The sequence below is a fragment of the Neolamprologus multifasciatus genome, chromosome 13, assembly GCF_963576455.1.
Source record: "Neolamprologus multifasciatus chromosome 13, fNeoMul1.2, whole genome shotgun sequence".
Classification (NCBI taxonomy): domain Eukaryota; kingdom Metazoa; phylum Chordata; class Actinopteri; order Cichliformes; family Cichlidae; genus Neolamprologus; species Neolamprologus multifasciatus.
Window position 1 is genome coordinate 18,693,746 of NC_140451.1, and position 19,308 is coordinate 18,713,053.

The following is a 19,308-nucleotide window of genomic DNA, read 5'->3' on the forward strand; positions in this document are numbered from 1 at the left end:
AGCAGAGGCTCACGCACTTTAATCGGAGTCATTGTTATGAAACTCCGCTTTCAGTGAGAGCCACAGATTGTCTGCCAGTGTGCTCTGGGATCAGCGTCAGAGCTGTCTGTGTCACCAACTTGCAGTGAGGATGAAATTAAAGTAATGTAATACCAATAAGTAAGAAATCACACGGGATTTATCAAAACGCGTTCAAATTGTTTGCAAGTTTGTGAGCAGGAGACGACTCTGGCTTTCCGGGGAGGCTTTGTGCATGTTTTAAAGATGAAATAATAAAAAAAAATCTTGGTTGTTTAGGAATCACCAACTTTAACAATGAAAAACCAGAAAGTCAAATGGAAAGGTGAGGATAGAAAAACCCGCAAAGGTACAATGTAAAATAGCCCACACAGGGTTTTTGCAGGGGTGCCTCTGATACCCTGAGCTTCTTTCTCGTTGTAGGACTGCAGGTAAATCTTCCTCCTGCATAAATCTTGGGAGCACTCTGACGTATTATTTTGGTAAACTCTGTTTGGCAAGCAAAACACACGCACACACCTGCGAACAGTCGGTGGGAGGTCCACCTGTAGGTCCCAGCAGCGGCGGCGGAGGCAGGCTGATGAGTCCTCCTCCTTCTGCCACCGTCACCGAAGCCGAGAGAAACCAGTCGGACGTCCTCTGCGCCTCCGGTTCACACATTGCAGGATTCAGACGCGCAACCGGAGGAATGCGAGGCAAAAATCTGTGTTTATTTGGACTTTTGGATGAGAGAACTTCCTTTTAACGCGTGCGTTTTGGTTTCGAGAGTCTCCGGAGCCCATAAAAAGGCTTTAAAATGTCTCACCAGCAGCGACTTGTTCAGCTCTCAGCAGCTTCGCTGGCTGTAGTTTTCGGCCCGGACGAGGAGAGTGTGCGCGCCGGCGGAGGGAAACTCGGCGGCACCGGTGCGAGCGGTCAGGAGATTTTCGAAGACTTTAAAGCGCAAAACTCGCGAAGTTTCTGGAATAAGAGACTGGTCAAGGCTATAGCTGAGGTGTACTTTCACGGATGGATGGAAAACTTCGTGCTTTTCATTCAAGGCAACGCCAGCAACTTGGAGGTGCTGAGGGAAGCGTGGATGCGCAGGGCTTTGAGGTCACCGAAGGGATTTATCATTAAAGCTGTCGGTATGTGAGCGAAATGTCCACAAAACACACTTGAAAGTATTAAAGTAGAAGCAGCAGAACGTGTGTATACGCCACTGTCCCGTTTGCAATGCAAATAAGGTGATAGGACTCATTCAGCGCAGTGAACAGCTTCTATTCATGTAATGGCACAAGGTGTTTTTTCTTTAAAGGGGCTCTTTATTGTAATCACACCAACAACAACACGTTTACCACCCTGAGACAAATGTGTGAAAGCTGTAAAGTGTGACTGACAGAGCGGGCACAGTGGAACTCCACAAGTTGTAGAAGTTGTAGCAGTAAAAGTGGAGTTTACATTATTTTAGGTTTATTATTGTAGGTAGGAGGTAGGATCTCTAAAGAGACAACGTGTTGCCTGCTTCATCACTTTGATCTGTTCAGTTTGCTTGGAAGACTATGTTTCTAACTAGACCCCCACCCCACCCATCAAACCCCTCAAATGTCTGGTGTGTTTGGGAGAACTGCATCCCAAATCAGTCCTTCCTCTGTTACTGACACAGTCATATGTTTACCCTATCTTGTTAACAAACCTCCCTGTAATTGCTCCTGATTGCCCCCCTCTTCTCCGGCTGTGCTTTAAAGCAGCATATAGCGACACAGAAACAATGGAAATGGGGCAGAAACCTTTATGCAGCCTCCTATAGCATGATCTCACAGGCTGTAAATGTCTGACAGCACTGACCCCTGGAGAAAACGACAACCTTGTGTGGATTTTAAAGCTAATGACCTTATTCTTAACAGATACGTTCTTTTTTCCCTCCTTATTTTAATCTGTAGGTTTTTACAAATAAATGTGTAGGGACTAATACTTGTCCACTTTTAAAATGACACAATTATGACATGAAAGTTAAAATCTCCAAAGGGTGTAGAAGGTGTTTTTCCAAATCTTGGGTGTTCGGGCAGTGTCCCAGAGAGTTGCAGCTGCCTTCCAACGGCTTCCCGGCTGCTTGCAGTACTGACGTTTGTCTCCAGAGTAGTGCCTTTTGTCTGGATGTGTGCCTTCTGCTGTCTTACCTGCTGACTTTGTGTCAGTGTGTCAGCTCTGCGAGACTGAGCAGTTCACAGACAAGCAAATGAAGGAATGTGAAGGGGAGGAAGAGACCACACAGAGGGGGACCCCGGGAGGGCGTGGACTGACTGAGAGAGGGAGAGGGTGGAGGCTGACATGCCATCCCACTGAGCAACCCCTCCTGGCCCTGACAAACAAACACCACATGGGCCAAAGGTGATGTTGCACCTATTGTTATGCACGGCCCAAAAGGTGTGCACGTTCATGCGTGAGCTCGTGTTCGAATGTGTTCTCCACAGCAGAAGCAAACACATCTGCGTGTGGAAATACCACCTCCTTCTCATCCTTAACAAATCCTTCTCCTCACACCGCAAAAATTTGTATGGAAATAAGCTCTGGCAGGTTGTCAGAGCCTGGTTTACAGTCTTCTCGCTGAGAGCTGGTCAGCAGTGAATCACTGAGCGACTGCCTGCCGACCGCAGCCGCTTTTCTGTTACCCAGGATTAATGTCCCTCCGTTTCATGGCCAGTGTGGGACTGTGGAAGTCAGACTCGTAGATTGATATCAGACATGGACTTAAGGCCTTGACATTGTCTGATATAAATATGTCATCTCGAAAACACAAAATGTTATAAGTTATGGGCTACAGTGAATTTCAAATAGCCCTATTTCCTTTCTCAGGTCAGAGGAAGGTTCAGACTTTACTGCAGTGTGGAAGTTTTTTTGTGTGTAAGGAACTCCTAATTTAAGAGATCCTCAGCTGAAGCTAACCAGATGTAGGCAAAGTTAGTTACGATTGTCTAAAAAGAGACAAAGAAAGAGAGACGCAGGTGACATAGATGGTCCATCCATCCATCATCCATCCATCTTCATCCGCTTTATCCGGGGCCGGGTCGCGGGGGCAGCAGCCTAAGCAAAGAGGCCCAGACCTCCCTCTCCCCAGCCACCTCCTCCAGCTCATCCGGGGGAACACCAAGGCGTTCCCAGGCCAGCCGAGAGATATAATCTCTCCAGCGTGTCCTGGGTCTGCCCCGGGGCCTCCTCCCGGTGGGACATGCCTGGAACACCTCACCCAGGAGGCGCCCAGGGGGCATCCTTACCAGATGCCCAAACCACCTCAGCTGGCTCCTTTCGATGTGGAGAAGCAGCGGCTCTACTCTGAGCCCCTCCCGGATGGCCGAACTTCTCACCCTATCTCTAAGGGAGATGCCAGCCACCCTTCGGAGGAAGCTCATTTCCGCCGCTTGTATCCGCGATCTTGTCCTTTTGGTCACTACCCACAGCTCGTGGCCATAGGTGAGGGTAGGGACGTAGATCGACCGGTAAATTGAGAGCTTCGCTTTTACACTCAGCTCCCTCTTCACCACGACGGACCGGTGCAGCGTCTGCATTACTGCAGCTGCAGCCCCAATCCGTCTGTCGACCTCCGGCTCCCTTCTCCCATCACTCGCGAACAAGACCCCGAGATACTTGAACTCCTCCACTTGGGGCAGGACCTCATCCCCGACCCGGAGTGGGCACTCCACCCTTTTCCGGCTGAGAACCATGGCCTCAGATTTGGAGGTGCTGATCCTCATTCCCGCTGCTTCACACTCGGCTGCGAACCGCTCCAGTGCGAGCTGGAGGCCCTCACCCGATGAAGCCAACAGAACCACATCATCCGCAAAAATCAGAGATGAGATCCTGAGGCCACCAAAGCGAAAGCCCTCCGCCACTTGGCTGCGCCTAGAAATCCTGTCCATAAAAATTATGAACAGAACCGGTGACAAAGGGCAGCCCTGGCGGAGCCCATCACCCACCGGGAACGAGTCCGACTTATTGCCGGCAATGCGAACCAAGCTCTTGCAACGGTTGTATAGGGATCGAATGGCCCGTAGCAATGGGCCAGACACCCCATACTCCCGCAACACCTCCCACAGGACACCCCGAGGGACACGGTCGAATGCCTTCTCCAAGTCCACAAAACACATGTAGACTGGTTGGGCAAACTCCCATGCACCCTCAAGTATCCTCGAGAGGATGAAGAGCTGGTCCAGTGTTCCGCGACCAGGACGAAAACCGCATTGTTCCTCCTGCATCAGAGGTTCGACTAGCGGACGAACTCTCCTTTCCAGCACCCTGGCATAGACTTTCCCGGGGAGGCTGAGGAGTGTGATCCCCCTGTAGTTGGAACACACCCTCCGGTCCCCCTTCTTAAAGATGGGGACCACCACCCCGGTCTGCCAATCCACGGGTACTGCCCCTGATCTCCACGCAACATTGCAGAGGCGTGTCAACCAGGACAGCCCTACAACGTCCAGAGCCTTCAGGAACTCGGGGCGGACCTCATCAACACCAGGGGCTCTGCCACCAAGGAGTTGTTTAACTGCCTCAGTGACCTCGCCCCCAGAAATTGGCGGGTCATTCCCCTCATCCCCAGACTCTGCTTCCTCCTTGGAAGACGCGTCAGTGGGATTAAGGAGGTCCTCGAAGTATTCCTTCCACCGCCTGACAATTTTCTCAGTCGACGTCAGCAGCGCTCCGCCAGCACTATACACAGACATAGATGGTCCTGTCTGGTTATCTCTGCTGATAGTCTCAGAGTAGAGAGATTGGCTTGTGGTCCCATCACCCACTCACCCACTCCCAGGCTTCTTCTGAAGGAAGACACACTGGAAAGGTGGGGTTGAGGACGGGGATCGTGGTGAGGTTTGACTGAGGTAAACAATCAGTGTGAGAAGTTGGTATGGAGTGTTATTAACGTGGACAATGGACCCGGTGAAACTGAGGATCCCTGATTAAACTAACTCTTGTCTGCAGGGCATTCTCTCATTCTTCATCCAGTGTCCTTCTGCAGGATAATGGCACTGTAAAACCATCTCACTTATGACTAGTGTGAGGATTTAGTTTACTGGAAATGCAGCGCAGTTACAGTACCTCAAATTATCACCCATTTATGACATGTGCTATATTTACTACAATTTGTGTGGATAACATCTATTGAAATGGCTGCAGGTATTATGATGCTTAATATGTGGAGCTGGATAAAGCACCACAGCTGTAGTTTTTAAAGACTATTCCAGTAAAGGGTGAACTGGAACTACATCAAAATGGAGTTGTAATCAAGAGGGAAAAAAACAAGACTGTGGGATCTGGAGATTTTTTACACCACCTTAACAGCTTGTTTTTTTGTTAAAGGGACGGTTTATTTGCAATCTGTGATTTGCCTTAACGGAAAATGCCTGTTGTGGGTTAAACGTGCTTGAGCAAAGCATTCGATAATTAGCTCTATACTTTAACTGTGGAGCTAGAGTGGTTTATCTAGACTTGCATAAAGACTTAAAGCCTAAAACAGTCCAGATGAAACAAACAAGCACATCAGTTTGTGGGTACTTTTAAGAATCTTTTCAAACTTCAGGATGAGCAGGCTTGCTTGTCCTTACTCTTTCTCCATAATTAAATGAAAGTCAGTGTCATGAAATTCTCAGTAAGAGGGTAAAAAAAGTTTTTTTTTACTCCCCTAAAAAGTACAACTCTTAACTTAATCCAATTGTAGCTTCTTATTGCTCATTAAAATGCTCCAAACACTTTGTTGGCTTTGTTTAAATTTAAAAACACATAAAAAACAAAACAAAGAACCACAAATTTCCCCAAAGGCTTAATTCTCAGTGGTAAACCACTCCAGCTGTCCCTTTGAAACCAGAGGCTCGGTAATGACTTTTAGCTGGTTCTGCATTATTTAGCGTGTCACTATTGTCCCCCGCAGCAGGATGAGTGTGGAGACACAGGCTTAAACATTTATATGGAGTAAGCCACCGGTGTAATGAGGTGTTCTGTATCCTTTCTACTGTCAGTCTCTGCAAACCTTCTTTCCTTTGAACGCAGGCGTAAACAAGTCTTCTCACCTTTGTCAGTGAAATCGCTACTTTTCAGCACATCTGTGTCATTTTCTGAGCACTGTAAGGCATGACTAAGCTGCTCTTTTTAAGCCAAGTTTCTTTTTTTAAATGATATGTTTCATTTAACTTGCCAAACCATGAGGTGGTGATGCATTCCTGAAATGCTTCATTTACTCTTGAGATCATTTCCTGAGCTTGCAGCTATGCAAGTCTCATTTCTGCCCTTTACTTTTCACTTGAAAGTGTTGTATTTTCACACCAGGGGTTTCTCCTTTCATGGGGGTATTTTGTCAGAGTCTCAAAGCGCTCCACTAATAGTCATAACTCTTCCAGATGTTAGCTTATTAACCATGACACCCCCTTGCCCGCCCCTAAATGGCCCACCCTGTCCTAACTAAGCAGCACAGGTCAAAGTTTACAGCCTTCTTGCTAACAAGGTACCTCGGGGTTATTTAGTTTCAGAGGGTTTTATAGAAAGAAACATACATTTAAACAGTATCCAGGTGTTCTTTGCTCACTGCGTTTCTGCTTACGTCTCAGTATTTTACCCACCGGGTTACAAATGTGCACTTGTGAATGGACATGTCAGGCCTGCATTGATCAATATTACTGGTAACATTATTGCTATTCATTCACTATATTTTGCAGTTTAACGGTCTACTTTTAGATAACAATTTCAACCTCTTATTTAAGTTTATTCCTTTTTTTTTTTTAAATTAAAACTATTACTTTAAGCTTGCTATTTCAGTGTCAGGTGATCATTATTACTTCTATCCAGCGATTTAGTTTTTTATCCCTTCCTGCAACAGTGTCAATCATTGCCATAAGTTAACCATTAGTGTTGGCTAAAGCAAACTTCCTTTTGACCACCTATTGAAATTTGATCAGCTTATAACGAATAATCACATTTATCTTTGTTTTTCAAACTCAGTTTTATGACAGCGGCTGTGCTTTCAAAGAGGTCCTAAGGTATGAATTTAAAACTATTTGTATACCAATCAGCTGTGTGAATGTTTTAACATCTACCATAAATGTTGGTTTGGTAGGTCAGAAAACATCTCATTGCACTGCCAAGATGAGAGATGAGGCATGTTGTAGATGCAGTTTGCAGGATCTGTAACAAGTGCTGAACTGGAGTGTTAAGAAAGGAAAATTCCATTAAATTCTAGTGTTAAACTGAATCTTTTTCCCTAAAATTGCAAAATAGGGCAACGGTTTAGGTAGTATTTGCATGTTTGAAGTGCCTTCTTGCCTCGTTCATATCTATAAATAACCAGTTTAAAGGGAAATGAATTAAATTGTAACTTGAAAGGAGTCTCTGTGATTTTTGTGCATATTATTTAAGTTTCAAATTGCTTTTCAAATTGCATTATTAGTGTAAGATGATTAGGATGCAGCCTTTTACAATCACTTTTACTGTATTTTGCTTTTGGCAAGATATTTTTCTGCATTTATCTACAACATTTTTTTTAGTTCCTGTGGCTGCAAAAATAGCTTAGCAAATAATTCAAAAACCTTGACCTGTATTCTCAGATGTGACCCTCCGTGTGTGTGTATGAAGGACTCTGCATGTGCATGCAGTCCTGCCACATCATTTGTTTGCCACATCCTTTCCCATTAAGCAGGAAGCTAACCCCGGTGCGAATCAGGCATGTCGGCCTCTGCTTTGACCCAAACACTGGGCTCACCCGCAGCGGCTGAGTGGACCAATGCCAACAATAACAGTTAAGGAGTTTCCTCTTCATCCCTGAGCTTATGCACCCTGTCAGTAACAGCTTAGGTTTCCCTTGGTGGAGTTATCTTTATTCAGTCTCCGGTCAGACAAATGGGTCAGACTACATTGCATTAAACTCTGCATCACTATTAATGTTCAGTTTCCTGACAGGATGTTTTCTTTGCTTCATGTAGCAGTAATAAATGCAAAGGTATGCTAACATTGGTTCAGTAATAGCAAGGTGCTGTGTTATTGAATTTCAAGAGTGGAAGATACTTCCAAGAAACTACGACAGAGCTGATGATTTTAAGGGCATTGTGGAGTGATGGATCACATGGCGGATAGCGGATGGGAGCTGTGCTCCAAACGCTGGGATAATAAACACTGGAATCTGCTGCACCTTCAGCTCAGTTTAAACGAGAGGAAATGGGTTTCATCTGCAACCAATGACTACTATCACTCATGATTAATGTGTGGATCTGCTGAAAATACTCCTCGATGCTGGGTGTATATGTTTTTGTGGTGGGGTGTCAGTGGGGAAATGTCACATGTATGGAGTAGGAGTGAAAATACCCAGATCTTTCAGGAAGACAAGCTGGAGATTTAGGGCCTCCTGTCTTTGTCTGAGCTCCAAGCTTGGCAAAGTGTCAGAAAAATGCATAGCAATATACTGTACAGGTCTTTAAAACGGGCTATTAAGAGCAAATGCTGAATATAGAGGAATCCTAAGAAAGAACCTTGGGGTACACCATTTGTTAAACACACAAAAGACCTCATGTGGAACACTTCTTTCCACAGTGATAGTTGTATGCAAAATAGTTGCGAAACCATCCCCACACAGCTGGATCACAGTCTGAAAGTCTTGAAAACATCTGTGAATCAGTGACTGAATCAGTTGCTAGTTAAGTATCCGGAAACATCACAGCAGTGTCTTTGATTTTTTCCAGCAGAGGTCCAACATAAGGTAATGGGTGAGATGGTGCTATGTTTGTCTTGATCTGAAGCCAGACTGATACACCAAGAGGTTAGGATTTCCTTTCTGGATGCATGCCCTCGAATGCTGAACAAAAAATGTTAAATGATGTTATAAAATTTTGGAAATTGAACTGCCTCTTAGTTACATTACTACTTTAGGGTTAAACATGAAGTATTATTTAAACGTATCCTTATGCGTTCCTCACTGAGTGCATTTACTTTGAGGCCAAACATCTGGCTAAACCGTGACTTTTTGTCTTATCTTGAAGAAATCAGCTCTTTCATTGAAATATATGCATATATTTATCTTTTTTTATCAGTCTCAGAATTAAATTACAAAGTGATGCAATATTTTTTTTTCTTCCTTTTTGCACAAAGGCGTATTCAGTCAAGTGTTTTACATTTGCTTGTATTGTTTTGTGCTAGTCCTTATGGGTAACCTAATAACCATCAGGCTTAACAGGTTCATACTGAATACCAGGAGCACCAAGAGAATCAGTTGGGTACTTGATGCTAATCTTTTAACATAAAGAAATTAAAGCCTTTAAGGCTTTCGTGCCAAAAAATAGATCATAAACAAAAAACTAGAAAAAGTTGCATTAACTGCAAAAATGCCGGGTGAATGCCATGTAGTGGAAATCATGTGCTGAAAACAGCTGAAAAAGCGTAATTATCTGCTGAAAAAAGAAAACTGTCTGCTGAAGATGGCTTTATTTGAAAGGGTACACTAAAGAGTGTCAAGAAAGCAAAGGCAGCACGAGCAGGGAAGACATGAAGTAACAGCCATAGGTAGGATTCGAACCGGCGTTACTCGTTCTCAGGGAACTTGCTCATCTCAGTGAGGCAAACCGGCAGTCATCCCAGAGAGAGACATGATGAGAGAAAAATGTCTTCAATTACAGAGTTTGAAATCTGAGAGAAGGACAGATTTCTGAAACAAACGTAATTAATGGGAAAACGGTAAACTTAAAAAAAAAATTCTTTCACCGTGAGCATCAGGAGTGTCTGAAGATATATTGGCACAAGACTCATGTGTCTGGAGTCCATGGTTTAGGAGATATGACCAGTTGAAATGTTAAAAAGCATAATATTTTAAAAAGTATAAACGTCATGAGCACCAAAGGATATAGCTGGCATTAGCAGAAATAGCAGAACAGTTTAAAACTTGAGTGGTGAAAATAGCACCAAAACTGTGGGCATAGTTAAGCAGCAAAGAATAAAGAAACAAACTCAATAGGTTGCCTTCAGCATTCACCCAATAAAATTTGCAACAAGACGCAGTATAGGTATTTTTCTTTTTAAGTAAAATGGCTCTGCTCTAGTGCTTCAACTCTGGTGGTGTCATTTGCACCAGTGAGTATGTTAGCTTATGTGTAAATAATTGTAACCCTTCTTTTGAAATGGAAAAAAGTCCCCCTGAAAGTGCAACAATAATCTCTGGTATGCGTCTTTAACTGTGCATTTTCGGTAAAGAGGAAATATAATAGTTTTGCCTTGAACACTGCAGATGTGGGCTGGAACAAAGCCGAGATGAATAGTTTCTCAGGGTAATGGGACCAATTTGGCCAGAGACACTGCAGAGGACTAGTTTTTATACATTAAAGAACAAAGGAAAGGTACTGTGGCACAGAAATGGATCCGGCAGACTCAGAGGTAATGTTCAAGTTCATCAAAGCAGATGAGAACCAGAAACGTCGCGGTGTGGTCCACTTAGTCTGAAGAGGTATGAAGTGAAAGATTGAGAAAATAAATTGTCGGTAAAGCTGTGCTTTAACTCTGTCTGATGGCATTGGCATAAATTGAAATCATGCTACACTTAAGATGTTTTTGGTATAAAATACAGCCCTGTTTACCTGAGGTCTGCTGTTAAACACCTGGTCAGGTGTGTTTCCTATTTCACCAGGACGTGATGACGGGGTTCCTGCTCACTAGTTTAGTGCCAGGTCACTTTTATGAGCGGGATTGCTTTTCCAATTGTTCTTCTTGTGAATCAGACGGTAAAAGCATTATTTTATGCCATTACAGCTGCAGGGATTTGCAAGCAAGATTTGCGGTGACCCACTATAAACCACTAGATCTTTTGAGCTCGGTGAATGACAGTTTGAGAAGCTTAGTCACAGGCTCTTTGTGCTTACTTGCCAACATACATTAAATATCAAAGGCCCGCTTTGGCAAACTTTGTCTCGAGACTGTGGCTGTTACAGAAACGACACTTTTGCTGCTGTTTCTTCTTTTTCTTTGTTTTCGTATTGGACGTGGCAGGTCGTTGCCACAGTAAAGGTTTCTATGGTGATGTGGGACAACACAAACCCAGCCTGGGTTTTTCTTCGTTGCTCATGGTTTTAGCTCATAAATTTTCTTTAGTCGAGATGTTTTGACTTTTATCAGCTTTTATTCAGCTGTTTATTTTAAGATGTTGCAGTGCTTGTATGCCGATGAAGGGGCTAAATTGCCATTTTAATGTACCAACCCCCCCTCCCAAAGAAAACAAGCAAACACAGTCCAGATTTGACCTTTTTTCTCCCACCTTGATTCCTCTCTTGCACTGCACTCTCTGATTCTAAACCATGAATAGGTCAGATTAAATATTTACCTAATGCAGCTAAATGTTTGGGCTAAAATGCAGGTTTTATTGTGAGGAATCAATCAATAAAGCTGTAAAATGCCCAGTGGCTCAGGATTTATAGCTTATTGGTTATTGACGTGTTAGACACAGGAAGTTCATGGATGGTAGTTTTACGGCAAATTCTATAATAGATATTTATTTCATTGACGTTTTTGCTTAATGCTAGGCTTTTGGGGTGAAAGAGCAGTGTCGCCACACTGGGAGAGGTTTCATTGCTGGGATATTTGCTCTGTGATTGCTTTCTGAAGGGATCTTTTCACTCAGTTTATTGGGCCATTTAACTGCAACGCCCACGTCTGTGTTCTTATGTGAGTTAAAGACACAAACTCATAAAGCACTTTTAAAAAGTGCAGCACAGACACATGTATAGGAAGGCAAGGCAAGGGCGGGGTCACGGAGCCCTGCTTGTCCAAAATACCAAGGACAGAGGGACGGGTCGGAATTTAGCACATAAATTAGAAATCTGACAAAATGTTTGACATTGTGTCACCAAGGTTGACTGAATCTTGCATGTACAGTTAGCAGATTTACTGTAGCACATAGTTAAACTGACTTAGTGAGGAAGAGATAAGGAATGACTTTAGTCTGTTTGGGCAGGCTTTGAGATCTCGCTGAATGCCATGCTGTGTGTCTTTAATGAGGGAGAGAGAAGATTATCCTGTTTGCCTCCTGGAGCCTACAAGATTAGACGATAGCAGGATGAGATAAGACGGTGGGCATCTTTGAGTGGTATGTGTTCCTAGAGGGCTACTGAATGAGGGACTGTCTAAATCATACCTAAAATGTGAGTTAAATTTTACCTGCAGCAGTGCAAAGATGAAAGGTCAATAGTAGATTGCGTACAACACAGCTCTGAGTCAGGTGCTTCTCGGCTCAAGGACAGAAAACATTCAGGAAGCAAGGGACTGGTGCACACTGAGCAGCCTTCAATGATCCAAACTATGGGGTCATTCATTAAAGGCTGTATATAAAAGATTCATGTAGTAACTGTTATGTAACTCATTGGTGTGAATTGGTCAATTTGACATTTTTGGCTTTTGAAATCTTGATTTTTGAGCCAAAAGTTACCAAGAGGTTGGAGTGCTAAGTTAAGAGCTAATGCTTTCGAGCCTGGTTATAGGAAAACGGTAGTTGCGGTGCAACCAAAATGATTGCAAGTTCACTGCACACAGTTGCAGTCTTGTTGCCTCGAAATGGTTGCATCCACAGGGGATAGGAATCAGGTGTGTGACCTCTGGTACTCAGTTACCATCTTCAAAGTGACTTTGTGATAGCGATAGGACTGAGTTGGTCTGTTATCAGTTTGCAGTTGAGTCAACTTGGTAATTACATATGCTCTGTTTTCACATGAAAGAGTGACTGACTTTGATAAATCGCTAAAATCACAAATCTGTTGTCTTCTGTTCCATCTACATTCAAAGAAATTCACATTCATTACATACAATCAAAGTCCAACCAGAATCTCTGATGGAGAAATTCACAAATTCCTCAACAAACGTGCTCAGTAACCTTGCTTTCACGTAGGAATATAACCAGAGTACAGCCAGTTAAGTCCAGTCCTCTAATGGGAAGAGATGCTTTGCAGATGAGTAGCACTCATCTGCACTAACTCAAATTGATTGCAATGTACTGGCCAGCTGTTTGTGATTGTTAAATAGATGCAACAACTACTTGAAACAGAAAATTCAATTAGCAAGCTATAACTGTATGGCATATGATAGCATTGCGCAGAAACAGATAACAGTTTATTTACTATTTAAGTGCCAATGAAATTCAGACAAATTTTATTGTTTCAATTAAAGGTCAAATATATTTCTTTTACAAGGCTGTAAACACATTTAATTTCAGTGAAAATAATTGACATGCTAGGCTCTCAATACAGCTTTAAGTGGCCATTCAAGGGTTTACAGTTTTAGTGAATTTCAGGTTGTCTTTATTTTATTTTTGTGTTTGAGGTTAAACAAAGACCCTATGAGCCAGCTCTGTGAGGCAGAGCTAAATGTTATCAGTAGAAGTAGTACAGTAGAAAACAAAGCTTACGTGTTAATGTTAGCTAGCTGTTAGCTAGTTTAACTTACATGCTAACAACTACACATTAGCAGAAAACATAAAAATACCTGAGGCTGATTGGACTGCGGTTAGTTTTCGGGTATTTGGGCAAATAAAGACATGGACAAGCTAAAGTTTTAGTGTTGGAAGAAAAATTGTTGCTGTGACATTGTCTAACAAACCATCCAGTTGTTATTCAGACATTTTAGTAAAAGCTCCAGACTTTTGCTAAATGATGACACTAGAGAAAAATTCTCATAGTAAATGGTAAATGGCCTGTATTTATATAGCGCTTTACTAGTCCCTAAGCACCCCAAAGCGCTTTACATATCCAGTCATCCACCCATTCACGCACACATTCACACACTGGTGATGGCAAGCTACATTGTAGCCACAGCCACCCTGGGGCGCACTGACAGAGGCGAGGCATGCACTTTTAGCCTCAAATGTCATGGCAATCCATACAAATATTATTAAGATATTTCATATATTTATTGGTAGTCCAATAAACATTTCCATCATTACAACAGTGTGACTAATGGGCATACAGGATAATAACCAATATTTCACATTAATGCGCAGTCTGTTTATATTTACAGGAATCTTGTTGTACTTCTTCCAAGGCGTAACTTAAAGCCAGTACATCACATGTTTTTTGTTATCGAGGGCTGGTGATGATCAGGAACGGAAGACTTTGCTAGAGTTTCACTTCTTGCCAAAATATCATTAAATATCAAAATGTCAGCTAAATGGTTGAAATGTTAAATGATATACAAGCTGTTGTGAGACTTTTTTTTTTAATTAATTGTTTTAATTTTTCCTCTGTGTGTCTGAAAATGTATGGGCTCTATTGTCTGTGCATACTTGTGATGTTTTCTTTCTGCATTGTGCAGAAACTAACATGTTTGATCATATTAGTGAGTTTCATAAAGTTAGAGACTTCTAGTCTTTGAATATTGCTATTAATTTATGGCACGTCCACTGATTGAGAAGTCCATAAACAGAAGATTTTTGCCTTCTCTGCATTGAGTAAAGATCATTTAGAGATAGTTTGACAGTGGTGCAATTTATGGCAGGTCTGCAGCATGTGCTTTACGGTGTGGTGCAGTATTTTACTCCAAGAGACTTAAGGTAATGCAATCACGTATGAAATGAGACTCAAGAGGCTCTAAGGTCTGCTAACACCATGTGAGCCATGTGAATACATGTGGTATTGATTAGTGTCAGCAGCCAAAAGTATCTCAGTGGGGATCGAGGAGAGAAGGTCTCTGTCAGTCATTGCTGCAATATGAACAGTCGGCTTTAGATATTTTTCATTTTGTTCCCCAGGCAGCAGTTTATTCTCACATGGAAAACTTATGACACTGGAAGAATGTTTTTTAGGTCTGCAAGGGGCAGAAATCATAGTGTGGACTTTGTCGCTTTATTTTAATGTTGCGGTTAATGCTGTTCATGAAACAAAAATCAGGCTAGTTATATAAAATCACAATGATCTTTTAATTTCAAGTTATTTTAATACAAACCAGCATGTGATTTAAGCATTGCACCCCTGAGAAAGAAACTCATGCTCCTATTCCTGTAGGAACAAGATGGAAAGGATAACTATAACATTGCTTAAACTTTTTCTTTCTGCATAAATATATATGAGTATGTATCATAGCTCATTTCAATAAAATGGCAAGACGTAAGTATCACAGAGACTCCAGTGTCATGACCTGTAAGCCTTTAGTATGAGTCAAGCACCAAGTGCAGTGGAGCCAACTTTTGCCATATGCAATCTGGAAATCCTTTGGCTAGTCTGCTGACTTGCTCTTTTGCGGGTTAACCCAGCAGACCTCTATGGACTTTCTGTGCTGCCAGTGTAGTAAGTGGTCAAAGATTTCCATTTCAGCAGATAATGCAGATAAATTAAAGAGACTGCGAGGTGATGCATTTCAGCAGATTCTTACCCTCCTTTGTTCTCAGTTGTTTTCTTGCCTGTGGCTGGACTTCAAATGGAAATCAGAAAGTTTCCAGTACCAAAAACCCACTGCTTATAGATTGTGTATCGGCATGAACAATCGTGTGAAAAAGAGCTTTCTCAAGACTGTAAACATTCGAATAAATACATATTTTTTTCTGTCCGACTTTATCAGGCTCACGTTTTTATGGAGGAATTTTAGCATACTCTTCTTTCAATTCATTAATGTTTGCAGGCATTTGTTTATGCAAAGCTCTCTTAAGGTGTCAATCAAGTTGAGCTCCAGAGTTTAACTGGACTTTGACGGGACCATTGTGATTCTTTGTTTTGTTGTTGTTGTTGATTTCCTGCTGTGCTTGGGATCATTGTCCTACTAAACAATCAACAGCTCAACTGCTGGCAAGTTTCAGCCAGGTCAGCTTAAGCTGTCAGACATTACTTTGATATCCACAGGAGTTTATGTTACATCAGATTCTCAAGTCCTGTGGCTGCAAAACAAACCCAAATAATCACGCCACCACCTCCGCACATGACAACTGGTATTACGTGTTTGTGTTGATATGCTGTGTTTGGATTTTCACCAGATGGAATCCAGTTCATTATGGCCAAACATCTCCACTTTGGTCTAATCTGTTTAAATGTCTGTCTAAAGTCTTGTGGTTTGTTCAGATGCAACAAGCCTAAGTCATGCTGCCATGTTAATTTTTAGAAAGAAGAAGCTTTCTCCTGGCAAACTTCACAAACACACACCTGAATGCTGCAGCAAACTTTGAGGGCATTCGTATAGGTGCTCCATCCATAAATCAAGTGCATTTGATTAGTAGCACCTGGCTGCTATTTACCCTTTTAATGTATATGAAAACAGTGAGGGTGTTTTTCACAGGCATCTCTGCAGGTATGTGAAAACTTTCATTTTCACAGAAAAAGAATTAGCTCAGATTAGCTCAATTTAATTCATTCCCCCCCGAAAAAAATGTTTTTAAACTTGAAGGTTGCAGAGAGCTGCACAAACCAATATTCCATGTTTTATACAAGCTGAGAGCAGATAACCCTTTTACAAGGTTATATCGACTTGCTACTCCTTCTGTCCCTCCTGGCATTAACACAATGCTCGTCCCCGTTTTGATTCTCAAGCTGCTATTTTCCCTGTCTCGCCCTTATGACACAGGGTTCGGTTGCCATGGTGCCCAGCCGGGTATTCATGCTGTGTATGACAAAGGGTTTAATGTCGGTGGCCTGGTCTTGGATTACAGCAACACAGAGATCCGTTCCCCCTGGAGAGGAGGCGGTTACAACGCTGAACCTTTCCGACAGTCACGCCTGCTAATGTTAGACTCAATAAACACGGATCCTCAGCCGGCCCCATCCTTCCATTACAGCAATATTTCCCACATCTGAACTTCTACAGGTGTTTTTTGTCATGTCTTGCACCAACATTTCAATGTAGTTGGAATTCATTGCATGTAACAAACCTATTGCATGAATATATTTGCATTTAGCCTCTTTAGAAGAACAAATCGTAATAGCATGGGTCCTACAGGATATCATGCATTAAACCAGGACACGATCGAAGAGGATAACAATCAATCCACTGAAATTACCTCTGTGCAAAGAGAAGATTAGTTTGTCGATTCCCTCTGATTAGGATGTTAATTATTTGCCTCCCACTCTAACCTTGCTGACATTTTCACTGTTGACTGTGTTTGTATGTGGTTTCTATGCAGACAGCCTGCCAGACATTCCTATAGGAAGTTAACGACAATGAAGAGCTAAGTCAGCAGCACTAATTCACTGCCAGGGAGACCACTGTTGAGATATCCGCTCTGAGGTTTAGACAGCTTAATGTCTTGTCTCAGCTGGGGGAAGGCAGCTTTTATTTTCTTTTACAATCCCTCATAGGATCAGTTTTGCAAAGAAAGACCTCTGCCTGTGAACCTTACGAGCATTAAGTGAACCCCATGTGCTGATAATTGTTTTGTTACTTTTTTAGGTTCACATATTCCTTCCATTTATTTTGAATTAACTGAAATGCAGGACCATTTGTAGTGATTAAAATATTTAAAGCAGCACAGTTTTTAGTGTTAACAGTGCTTTTAGGCTACTTATTATTCATTTGTGTGGCTAAAAGCTGTTATGCAGAGTCTTTTTCCAACTTCTTTCCCTTTTTGTAAAAAGTTTAAGTCTTAACCCGATCTTAACCTTAGTTTTCATGTTTATATATGCAAAGAAGCCAAAATGTTTTAATTGTACCAATATGTAATTTCATATGACATATTTTAACACTGGATTACATTTATGGTCATGTGGTAGATTGTACACACTGATTAAGTCATTTTTTCCCATATAAAATTTGTCAAAACATTCTGTGGTTGTAATGTAAGCGCTGAGATGAAAAATAAGTGATTTTGACTAATGACACGTTGCTCTTGAAAGAATAGTTTTTTTTGCAAACTTGCCTGCATCTGTCATCATGTGTGTGATACGTATGCATGTTCTCATTCTTTACTATAGCAGATATTTGATTAGCTGTATATTTTCCCTGCCTCAGACAAAAGTGGTTCAAGTGTGAGGGTTGTAAATGTTTAGCTTACATCAAGTGGTGAGCTTGGCAGTGCTTTTGAATGAATGCCCCAGGGCTGATGAGGAAATCACTCACAGTCATACAAGTGGGACATTTATACACAAAACACTGTTGTCAACACAAGCAGTCTCCAAAAGTTCCAAGTGGTCACGTAGCTGAATTTAATTAGTTGTGTGTGTGTGTGTTTGTGTGTGTTAACTTTACACTCAAGTTTTCATGTTAGGACTCAAGTAGCATTTTTGATGGATTGCATTTTTTTCTTCCTGTTTATCATCTTTTGCACGCCTTTCTCTTGTGTGGTGTAGATGATTAACTAAAACCAATTTTCCACTCTGATGGGTAAGGTTCTGTCCATGACTTTGTACGTCTAATCATTCATCAGCAGTGGGTTTGAGACCCTTGGTCAGCTGGCTGATTGTAAGCTGTATGTTGGGATAACATTGTTGTTAGCATGTCAACATTGTAGATTATATTGCAAGCATTTCTTTCCCCCCTTTTATGTTAGTTTGCAAGACACAAGTTATCCACTGCAGCAAAACCCACATTCTCCTCGTAATCATTACTACATCAAATCCACCCACCACTACTGTTAACCTAACATATATATGTGAACTCTACTCTGTAATATATGCTCAGCACCCTCTAAAAGTAAACATTGCCAATATTATGCTATGTCTTCTGGTTTTGGCTGGCCTTTGCACCCTCTTTGGAGAAATCTTCTAGAAATTTTGCTGCTTTCCTTCCTGGAACCCAGATCAAGCTGCAAATGTCTGTCCCTATGATGTCCTCACTTTGTAGGAAAAAGAAGATTGCGTGTCGTGACACTGGTACTAGTAACTGCCTCTTGTCTCTGAACACAGTAACACATTAACCAAATGAGAAACTTTCATGTAACCAGCGAGGTGACCAATCTCCATTCATTTCCCCTTCATTCAGTCCACTCTTATAAATATGGTGTTAAAGAGTTCCCTCAATATGATCCCAACCCTCTAATCCCTGCTTCTCCGTGTGTGAAAGTTCATGTTGGTCTAAAGTTTCCTAAAATGCCTGGTTAGCTTCAGGTTTTATGATTGAAAGCTTTGTGGCTTTTTAATAGGCTCCCACAGTTTGTTTGCACGATAAACGAAGGTCTGTAAAGTTGTGCAGATTGCTGGGATATTGTGATATGAAGTGCACATTTAAAGAATCAATTTCATACTATTTTTGCAGAGACAAATGTTTCCAAGAGCCCTTTTCATAGTGTCTCTCAGGTTTAGTAACATGTTTGTCTAGGGGCAGCTCCTAGATGTGTAGGTCTCTATGGTATGGGGGCAGGATATCTGATCTGCCCAGCAGGCAGAGCTGTGGTCATTT

At 42.0% G+C, this 19,308-nt stretch overlaps 1 protein-coding gene across 1 annotated transcript in view; it reads left to right on the forward strand.

Moving 5' to 3' along the window:
- stox1 (storkhead box 1) overlaps positions 1-19,308 on the forward strand; it is a 26,127-nt gene continuing 6,819 nt past the window's right edge. Inside the window, exon 1 of the mRNA XM_085183083.1 lies at positions 1-1,145. Within this exon, the coding sequence (XP_085039209.1) occupies positions 815-1,145 (331 nt within the window). The 5' untranslated portion in view covers positions 1-814. The remainder of the gene's footprint in view (positions 1,146-19,308) is intronic.